Genomic DNA, 11,082 nt, shown 5'->3' with positions numbered 1-11,082 from the left:
ACATGTGCTGCGGACCTTTACAGATCGTCATTCTGATCTTTTATACACTGTAGTTACAGTAGTAGCTCAGTGGCATTTCTCAGCTACCTGCCACAAAAATTTGCCGGACAGAGGACGATGCATGACTGCCCCTTTAAAAAGTGCTCCCTTGAGTATGGCCGTGTTGTTAAGCTGCATGTTAATGAAATACTCCCTCCATCCCCAAGATAACCTCGCCCTCAAATAAAGCATTAGGAGACATGCGCCACGGACTGTAACAGATCGTCATTCTGATCTTTTATAGTTACCGTAGTAGCTCAGTGGCAAGCCTCGGTGGTTGGGGGGATCGGGGACGCAACATGAGCTCTAATAATGGCCATCTGTCATCCCTATCATAATTACGTGCAAGAAAAAGCACTAAACAGATATTTATAGGCACTCCTTGGCTGTCCTTTCCAGTGATGACCCTCTAATGCCCTTGAAATTGTCAAGTTATTCAGCATTAGATGTCTTAAATGCCATTGACAATTCACGCAAGAGCTCTTTTGACGATCACAGTATACTACTTTTTTTTCTGGTATGAAATAGAAGTGTATCATCCTTTTACCTGATTTGATTCTTAAACAAATTACTGCATGTTTTTGTAGCCAGCAATTTTTGATCAAATTCAAACTAGTAAAGCAACATTCTCAATAGGAAATGTTGACATGCAACTCCTTATAGTGTTTTCTGCAATATGGCTCCTCCGAAAGCAGAGTCAAGATATGACTTGGGCATTTACCCATGAAAACATCAGCATTAGGAAAATCTCCACCACCAGTGCCTAACTGAGTTGAAATACTGTCTTACAGAGAGATATCAACTCTCAGCCATTATCCTTATAGTACTGACCTCAACACTTACACCAAATATTGTAAATCCTCAAAATAAAAGCTGCTCTTTCCAAGTGTAATCATAAATTTGTGGGCCCCCAGGGGCTATTACAAGTCAGTTTTGTTGGCCCCTTGATATAAAGTATACATAACGTGTGAGGTCTTCCAAGAAGCAACTATCCACGCTGCAATTATTACAACACAATAAATGAAGGGGGGAAAAAAATGATTGGATGGGAGGGGGAAAGAGAGAAAGAATATCCCCAAAATACATCTTCTTTCTTTCTTTCTTTCAGCACTGAGCTATGTATTTGCTCTTTTTCCAGGAGCATTTCCCTTTGGAGGATCGCATACAGATAGCATTTCTCATGAAGCAAGACGATGATTCAGTTGCCCAGCAGCCCACGTGTTGCGTGCACTCTTGGTTCATATCAAATGGCGTACAGACCTATTGATGAAATGGGGAAAATACGGGATATTAGTTACCACTGTATTGCCACATTTTGCTTACTAATATTCTTTTTTTTTCCAGCAGAAAACTTTTTACAAAGCAAACAAACAACAAGAACAAGAACAGAACTAAAATGCTTCATTGGAAGTAATGTCCTTCTATTCTCTTTTTTAAAAGCTGAATTACTTTCTTTCACAGCTTTCTGTCTGCCATGCTATTAGAATAATGTGATTATTGTGTCGTGCATGATGATTGCCTATCATAATATCAAAGACATGATTTATCCATATTGACTTCCATGCACCCAGAACAATTTAATAATTTTGTACCATTACAGTATCACATGAGAAGATGGAGAGTTTTCTAATCAGTAGACCTACGTTTCCAATTATTGCTTTTGAATCAGATACATTGTATGCTAGGAGTAACCTCATTCTTTTTTTATGTCAGAAGTCTGTTCCTTTGTGATATAGACATCATACATAATAATTACTAACATGTGTGTGTACACACATGCATCCTGTCAGTGTATGTAGTGGACCAGTTATATTCATGTGACTTTTAAGGGATACGTTCTTAATTGATACACTTTGATTCTTAAATGTCAGATAAGGATTCTTTTCAATATACGATTACTGACAAACAATTAAATCACTGTAAAATCGATGTGGACTATTTTGCCAGTGCAAACATTTTCACGAACATTCTGAAAAAATAAAGCGAAGATAACATACATGTGTAATGCACTTTTTTTTTCAGAATTTGTACAGAAATACCCCCTGTGATATTATACTGTGAAGTAAAAAATTGTCCCAGCACAAAAAAAAAAAGTCTGTGTTTATCTCCAGGCCATCTTCAGCTTTCATTTGATTTATCTTCTCATAATTTAATTTCTGAAAATAAAAATGATATTGACTAAAAAAACGTTCATATCAGAACATGTTCAATGATTTGTGTGTCTTTCTCATGTGCAATATGCTCAGTGCAATATCATGGAGTGTGTATAACGTAGGCTGATGCTGAAACGATTGAATTTACCTTGCAGTCATCACAGGTAGTTTTATAAAGTTTTCTCAGTCCCCTCTTTTGAAAGGCAGTGAGTGACTTGAAGGGCTCCACCCAGCTGCTGCACAGACCAATGTTGATTTCACCATCCCAGACGAAGCCTGCATAAGGAAATAATAATAATAATCATACAAAAACAAAACCTTGAATGAAATTATCATCGCATTAGATTTAACGATGCATGCTGCACATTGCACATTGTATGTGTGAACCCTATCCACTGAAAGAGTTTCAAACTGTGCTAACGAACATATCAAAGTAGGGCCATCTTTTTGAACAATATATATATATATACATATATATATATATATATATATATATATATGTACTGAGATTTGTGAGAAAAAAAAATCCACTGATATTTAAAGCACCTGCCAAAATAATTAAAGCAATTTTTTTTTTTAAATTCAAACCTTGACAGGTTTTAATGAAGCATAATACTAAGGTGATTTAAATTACATGTAATACATCTTTCAATAGATTATGGCTTTCCAAATGTATATTATTTGCTCTGGAGAGTTGGGATTCCTGAAAGTATCAAAATTAGAATATCAGTGCTGGACAATATCAGCAGGCCTTATATGGTTATGGGTCAAATAATGCATGTACTCTATGGTATACTGCACCAAGCTAATGCATATTGTACATTATTTCTGACTTTTGCATCCTGTAGATGAACATACAAATAGATGAAACTGATTCATGTACATGTAGGTGAAACCCCTTTATGTGTACATTGCACTCAGGTGATGTTCATTTTTGGGAAGGTTTGTTAACGTGGAAATGAAATATAGTGCATTATTCCAGAACACACAAATCCCCATATGATTCGACACACCGTACACCGGGGTACCGCGTTGTATAGCGCCATCTCATGCCCATTATTTATAATGCATATCCGAATTCAGATACACCGATTCCGAATTCGGATACGGCAAAGTCGTCGCAATGAACTAGCACCATAGGTGTTTTTGGAAGTAATTTCTAGCACCACACCATTTTGTAAACATCATCTACCGTAACTTTTATTTTCAGAAAAAAAAGAAAATCACCGAAAGCCCAGAAAATTCACTTCAAAATCAACTGTATTTCTTCAAAATTTGATCATGGGGGCTGCCATCTCTATAATCTTCTACGCGTGCGTGAATGGTCGATAATAAGGGATGAAATGCGAAAGAAAAAGGTTCAGAGCAGAAAATAATTATCAGTTGCATGCATTAATTGTGCATAATCACAAATAAGAAAACATTTTTGTGCATGATAATACTAAAATAATACTAAAAAATATTTTGACACATTTTTTGGTAAGCCAGGGTACAGCACTGAAAAAAAAAAAAATTAATTCAACAAAATGGCGAATTTTCATTTGGTACCCCAGGGTACCAAATATTGCATCATATCTACATGTTTGTTGATCCAAAAATGAAATAGGGTTTGTTAATCCAAACATTTGTGGCATTATTCCAAAGGTTTGTTATTCTGAATGTTCCTTAGTCCAAAAATGAAATAAGGTTCATTTTTCCAATGGTTCATGAATCCAAAAATGAAATAAGGTTCATTTTTCTAATTGTTCCTTAATGCAAAAATGAAATGAGGTTTTGGTATCCAAATATGAAACCATGGTGTGTCAAAAAAAAACAATCAACAACAGCAAGTTAGAAATTATGAACCTTATCTCATTTTTGGAGTAACGAACATTTGGTATAATTAATCTTCTGACTAATGAACTGCAACTGGGCACTCAGCCAGGAGTAACCATTGACATCATCAGCAGAATGGTACAGTTGTAATCATCTCAAATAAAAAGCCAAAACATAGTATCAGCTAAACATGACGTATGCAATAAAGAATTGAAAATAAAATGAATACAAATATATTACAAAATGCATGACATTTTTTTTTTATCCCATTATGTGTACTTTTCATTTTTTTTTCTCTTCTTTTTGTTCACTTAATAAACAGTTGGGTAATTCATTTTGTTTAAAATCTTCAGTATCCACTAATTCCAAATTTCTTTTTGCCTTGCTTTCTGAGGCAGGTGTCTATGGGAAATGCATGTTATAGCAAAATCAGTCCAGTCCGCAATGGGTTAAAATGATTACAGAGAAACAGAATTATTGATGGGATGGGTAAGGTGACCTTGTGGAGTTCACTGTGCATTGCCACCCCCTCTATTCGTACTGTCCCAAAGGGAAAGTATATTGGTCTTGACAGTTTCATTGAGGTATCAATATTGATGTCCCACGGTCTATGCCCTCTATCCCCCCCATCCCTTCACAGAAAACAGGTTGCAAGAGGGCAATATTTCAGACACGAGTGAGAAGGAAAAAAAAAGCGAGAGAGAATAAAAAGTCATTAATAACTCATCCTGGTCATGCAATCATCTTCTTGTGTTTTAGGTTCAGTAGGATCCTGATTGATTTTTTTTTTCAAGGTGGTAATTTGATGTGAAGCATGCTGTCTTTGTGGTTTACCTTCCAGCCAAGTGAAATAGAATATTTTGCAAGTGAAAAAAAAAAATGAAAGAAAGATGGGAGGGGGGGGGGGGGGGGGAGGCGGAAGGAGAGGATTCTATTAAATATTGTTTTTTTTTTTTGATCAACAGCCTACCATATGTGTCTGTGCAATGTTACCATCATTTTTTAATGTCTTATGAATTCTATTTATTTATGTGATATTGATTATTCATTTAAAGAAATATTAATTAGATGTGAGTTTTTTTATATCATTTGCAGTGCAGTAGAGTATATCTAAATATGAGCTGCTAAGATATGATGTAAGGGGCAGTTAAACAACTTGTAGTTAGTAAGAACACTATACAAATGTAATTATCATATTGTATTAAAGTGCTTATTACAATATCTTATTTTCTTAAATCTTCTTTGTATTTCTTTCTTCTTTTCTTAACTTTGCTGTGACAGTTGAGCACTCATCTAAAACACTCTTCCTCCTGATTTTCATAACTACTTTGTGTGTGTGTCATATTACTAATAGTGAATATGCAGAAGGGTTTAAAAAACAAAAAATCTGCAACAGAAGTATGTTATTTGCTTCAGTGCAGAACTGAACTTGAGCACCAACTGATGTCCCAGCCTAACCTTTTCTCCATTAGATTGTAAAACCCCATATCATATATTTCGTGAGGGCCAATGGTATTCCTGTAGTCAATGGGTTCATTCCTCAAAAGTATTGAGTACAGGCTGTCCTAAGCTCTGGTGGATTCCCTTGCATGCATCTTGACTGGAGAGCCATAAGATAGCTTGAACTTAAACATTTCTTTCATCCTAAAGAAATCATTATACCGCACACAGTAAACTACAATGTAGTTTCACATTTTGTACATTGCTCCATCTCAGTTGTCATTAAGGATCAAAGCTAAGTTGAATTAAAGGTTTAATGAATAAAAATTTACCAATTATTCATCTTACAGTTGTACATTAGCTACTAATTGCAAGGTATTTCATTTCATTTAAGTGTGGTGATTTCAAATCAAATTGCTTTTTAGATTTGCATCTGGCCTTCGTCATGCTGAAATCTAATCTTTAAAGAAATTGACTTAGAGCAATCAAGGACTTCCCACAACATTCATTCTGTAGGGTTGCAATAATGTGAGTGGGCAATTGTTCATTTAACAGCTTCATACCAAGCAAGTCAGACCCGTCTCATTAAATGCCAATCAGAGTAGAAATAAACATGGGCATTAGTTTCAGAAATTCCTATCCAATGCAATTCCAGAGTTGTCACTAATTACATTGCAGCCCACTCACAATCCTAGACATATACCCCGTTTACAGTGCGAGGCTCGGCCTCGGCTCGGCCCAGCCCTGCTTCAGTGTAAACACGCAAAAGGCCAAATGCGGGGCCAAAATTGGCCTCGCATTTGGCCTCGCTCATTTTGGCTCGGCCACGGCCGAGCCTGGCCTTTTCTCGGTGTAAACGCAAACTGGGCCAAATATGCGGCCAATTTTAGTCTGGCTTCCAAACCCTCTGCCCGTATTATTTCGCTATTCAGAATATTAACCCCCTCAACGTTGAAAGCTATAGTTTAAGGTGGTTTTGTCCTGCAAAGGATTTCTCCTTCGGCAAAGGCCTTTGGCCGAACAGCCACTTCGTCGAACGGCGACTTCGTCGCCACGGAATTCAGTTGGCAAAGGGTATGAAAACCAGACTATACCAAATTGCGTCACTACGACACTACAACAAAATATTGAAAGGTTTGTATTAAAAGTGCGGTCAAGCCCAGCAGTGTAAATGGACAAAATTGCGAGGCTCGGCCACGCAATTGAGGCCGGGCTCGGCTGCGGCTTGGCTGCGGCCGAGCCCGGCCCTTCACTGTAAACGGGGTCCTATTCTTTGTTAAAAACACTCCTGTGGGTGCAGCGTAGCAGAGTGGATAATATCTTAACTATTGGCTTTGACACAGTCGTTCCAAGTTCAAGTCCTGCCATTAGTGCATACCTCCTTGGATTGGACAAAGATGCTTTATTCATGATGTCCCTCTCTATACACGGGGGTTAACCACTTGAAGAGTAGTCCCAAGCATGCATGTACTGGGGCAGGTCTCTATGGGAAGTGCAAGCTACAGGAAAATCTGCTCGTACTTGACAGGCTTGAATGGGTACCTGGCTATGCTGGTCCAATGTCTACTGTGGCTAGGTTTTGATATTTTCTATTCAATTCATGGGATTGAACCTTTTTCTTTTTTTTTATTTCAAAACCATCCTGCTCACAATCAATTTATGCAAATTTGACCTTAGCTCACTCTTGATAAATGCAAATATTGTTCTGTTTATTTTCCTTTTTTAATTCTTTTTTTTAGTTCATAGTGTAAGTAATGGTCTTTCCACTTGCAATGCTTGTATATTATCTTACATATTTGGATGTTACTTGATATATTGGTAACTAATCAAGAACAAGGAAAGAAAATGTTTGAGATACGTCTGACATTTCTGATGATTACATGCTTGACTCTCTGGCCATGGTCAGGCTTCTTTTTTTTTTTTTTTTTTTTGGGGGGGGGGGGGGGGGCAAAAGCCATATCCCACGCAAGTAATAAGGAGAGACATACAATACCACATGCCATATGCATGAGCTATTTCTTAACCACTGCAGAGACGTCCCTGCTCTTTCGATCTCCAGCGAGGCGACACGCAAAGTTTCGCATGTGCGTCAACCATCGTGTGGGGTGAATTATCAGCTACGGGTACCAGTAGCCAGGCGTAAAAGTGGCATTAATTCACACACACTGGCTTCTTGATATTATTCTTGTATGCCAGCAATTTAAAAGTCATTGGGGCATCTCATACTGTCAGGATAGGTATCACATGACTGGAATCACCTGATAGTTCCTCATTATCTGCATTTCTGGGAGTTGAATTTTACATACGCAACATTTTGAAGGAGAGGAGTAACATTTCAAGGTGATTCTGGGATCATGTTGGGTTTTTTGATTGTTGTTTTTTTTTCAATCAGTGATTCCCTATTCTTAGGAAAACAAAAGTAACGATCTGTTACAGTAACTTTTAATAACCCTGCATTGTAAATGCCAATGACACTGTGGCACACAATGTCAGTGGTACTCAAAATGGTTGGCATGGTTGGAGGGTACTTGTTGATGTATTTTTTTTTCATTGACTCACCAGTGATAAGATATGTTTCCTCTTCATCAAGATGAGGTATTCCACACATAGCCCCACTGGCTGCGGTCGACACGGTAACTGTCGTCAGGTCGACAAGCTCCTCCTTCCCCTTGAAGATTTCGCGGAGCGTCATGTTGAAGGTGACGTACAGCGGGTACCGAGGCTGTATCACAGGCAGAGGCTGGTAGAAAGAATCTCCTGCCGCGGAGGAGGAATAGGAGCTGAAGATGTCGTTGTTGGTGATGGCTGGCTCGGCGTAGATGTAGCTTTTACTGTTGATTGTTCCTTTTACAACTGGTAGAGGAGGAGGAGGAGGAAGAGAAGGAGGTGGTGGTGGTGGAGGAGGAGGAGGAAGAGGATGATGATGAGGAGGAGGAACAGAAAGAAAGAAGATGAAGAGAGAGACAGGCAGTGATAATGGTAAAGATGAAGGATCCAGCGGTGGGGTGTAGGAATAAAAGGACAATGGGGAGAGAGGAAAAATGGTGGGAGGAGGAAGAGGAGGAAGATGAAGAGAGAGGCAGGGCAGTGATGTAGATAAGATGAAGGATGCAGAGGTTAGGTGGAGGTGGAGGAGTAAGAGGGCATTGAGAAGAGAGTAGAAAAGATGGAAGGATGAGAAAACAGAAGAACAAAATGCGAGTGAGAAAAGGATGAGTTGGAGGAATATGAAAATAGAATTGTAAGAGGGAGAAGAAAAGGATGAAGAATATACACATTTATTATTGAGGAGAAAAATGATACCAGGAGAATGAGATGGAGAAAGTTAAAAGAGGACTGAGATTTTACCACTGTATCACCTATTCCCCAATATTTTCTCACAGCTTGATGTGGAGCTGCTATACAAGAAGCTATATTCCAATTTTAATCCAGCATTGTGTAAAATGAAATGGAATTTTATTTTTGTTCTAATTTCATTTCAGGGACATCTACGCAATTCATCATAAATCTACTTATATCATAAAGTCCAGCAATACAGTCCCATCACACGTTTTTGAAATCCTGCTATCCTATCAGACATAAGAATTTGAAATTTAGTGAAATAAGATGCCAGCATGCTACATGTATAATTGCCATTGACAAATTATGGGCAAATGCTTCATGGAGTGGTTGAATTCAAGATTAATTGCCACCTGGACATTATGAGAAATAAGTATCATATCCCTTTGCAAGAAGTCAATTTTCCATCTTAGAGACAGTATGCATTGCACTGGTGATACGAGTGTGTACTATTTGTGTAGAGAGGCAATATTTTGACATGATGTTAATTTCACAAATGTTCATATAAGCTGAATCATGAAATCAGTGAAACAAAAATCACTGCAAAATATATGGCATATGCAATGCATGTTTCCAAAGTGTAATTGTGGCAGCCAGTGTAGAGAAGGATTGAAGTAGTTCAACAACAGCAAAAAATCCTGAAAGGATTGGTACTCCAGATGGCTTCAAAGATTTAGATGTATATTTTTTTCCATACCAATTCACTTTCTCTACTTCCTTTTAACAGTCAATGGTTACTTTAAAGGTCCTGTTTACCTTTGGGAGCAGTGATTTAAACAATGTTCAAGATATTCCATTTAATGCATATGCATAGGTCTGTTGTACCACAAAACATCTTTCCATATAACATTTTTGCAATAAAGCCTAAAATATAAGGAGATATCAGTATTTTTCTCAATAAACCGTAACTGTAGACGGTTTAGTCTGGAAACATTTTTATTATACATTGTAACTATTGTTCACATTTTGTATATTTAACAATACTTAACATTGACTGTACTGATTCAATTTTTTTACAGTAGTTGTTTCTATCCCTAACTCGTATTTTATAGCTATTTCAAAGCTCTAATGCTGGTTTTTTTTTTTAATTAATCTGCAAATGGTAAATTATGCCTTTAATTTTGCCTAACAGAGGTTTTGACCCAAAGAGAAAAGAGGGGAAAAAAGCAAGAGAGTGAAAGTGGTGTTAATTTCTACTTACCCACATCAGCTCTGCAGAAGAGGGTCTGATACTGCTGTCTCATGCAGGAGCAGGCCTCAGCGGTCCTACTCACAATGAGGGCAATTAGCCCCCAGATGAAGATTGTGAAGATGCTTCTGTGTTGCATGGTTGCTATGGTGATTGGGCAAGTCTCTTCCTCAAACGAAAGTCTGCGGCTGCTGTTTTGAATACTATTTGGTTTTCCTGGTCTCAAAAATCTCCAGCTGAAGATTTGGTAACTGCTCTAGAGGATAGTGCAGGCAAAAGTGCAGGCAAAAGTTTTCGATGCAGAATTTTCGTTCACGCGAAGCCTTCAAAGTTTGCCTCTGTTTTCCACGTATACTACTGACAGGGAGATAAATGGGAATACCAGCACCTTCTCAAAGCCTTGCCTGCAAAGTTATGCTGACTTCCATGTTCAGCCCAATCAATTTATACCAGATCTGATCAGAGCGGTCACATATTGGGCTGCCGGTGGAGCATGCTACCACCACTTTTTTTTGTTGCTCTCTCTCTCCTTTCTTTCGTCAGTCCTTTCTCTTACAACTCTCACCTATTTCCCTGTCACAACACATTCCCCAACAAGGCGCGTGATTGGCCGACTGACGCTGGCAGGAAGCTATGACATCACAGGTCCCCTACCGGCAATTGCGTCTGTGACATCACAACCAGCAGGTTTCTCTCAATGGGAAATGCCCTGTTTACTCAAATCTAGCTCTCTCACCCTCTCTCCCTCTCTGTCTGTATATATTTCTCTCTCTTGTTGCAAGTGGCACGCTGTTTTGATCCAGTAATACCAACATGTTTATTCTGCCCCATCCCTCGTCCTACGTCACCCATATTTCCATCCCTCTTCTCTCCCATGTGCGAAGACCTTAGGGAGGGGGTAGGAAGAAAGTTTACTTGTAATTGTTTTTTTGTTTTGTTGCTGTTTTATATATTCCAGCAGACCAAAAAAGTTTGTGAAGTTATTGAATTACATTTGCAGCTGCTAAAAATGGATGATGATGTCATGGAAGTATGCAGGGAGTCCGCTCTTTAAATAATACTGTAATGTTTTGGAATGCAGCATCGGAGGAGTTGGTCTCCATTGCT

The 11,082-nt window shown here is 38.3% G+C and overlaps 1 protein-coding gene across 1 annotated transcript; it reads right to left on the bottom strand.

Annotated features, from left to right (window-relative positions):
- Positions 1 to 1,112: 1,112 nt before the first annotated feature.
- On the bottom strand, positions 1,113 to 10,414 carry LOC139724092 (metalloproteinase inhibitor 3-like). Its single transcript, XM_071635291.1, has 4 exons — positions 9,988 to 10,414; positions 8,007 to 8,300; positions 2,341 to 2,468; positions 1,113 to 1,299 (listed from the first exon to the last, which is right to left on the bottom strand). Exons 1-4 carry the CDS (start codon positions 10,112 to 10,114, stop codon positions 1,144 to 1,146), a joined length of 705 nt encoding a protein of 234 aa, XP_071491392.1. The 5' UTR covers positions 10,115 to 10,414; the 3' UTR covers positions 1,113 to 1,143.
- Between the last annotated feature and the right edge of the window lie 668 nt (positions 10,415 to 11,082).

The sequence above is a fragment of the Diadema antillarum genome, unplaced genomic scaffold (assembly GCF_040938485.1).
Source record: "Diadema antillarum isolate AM-2024a unplaced genomic scaffold, OU_Dant_1.0 scf00000207, whole genome shotgun sequence".
NCBI lineage: Eukaryota > Metazoa > Echinodermata > Echinoidea > Diadematoida > Diadematidae > Diadema > Diadema antillarum.
The sequence above is the reverse complement of the archived record's forward strand: the minus strand, read 5'-3'. Positions and strand labels throughout refer to the sequence as shown.

Coding starts and splice junctions, on each gene's coding strand:
- LOC139724092 (XM_071635291.1), bottom strand. CDS start 10,114: ATGCAACACAGAAGCATCTTCACAATCTTCATCTGGGGGCTAATTGCC. Junction 8,301..9,987: donor CTTCTGCAGAGCTGATGTGG/GTAAGTAGAAAT, acceptor CTCCTCTACCAG/TTGTAAAAGGAACAATCAAC. Junction 1,300..2,340: donor CTACCTGTGATGACTGCAAG/GTAAATTCAATC, acceptor TTTCATCAATAG/GTCTGTACGCCATTTGATAT.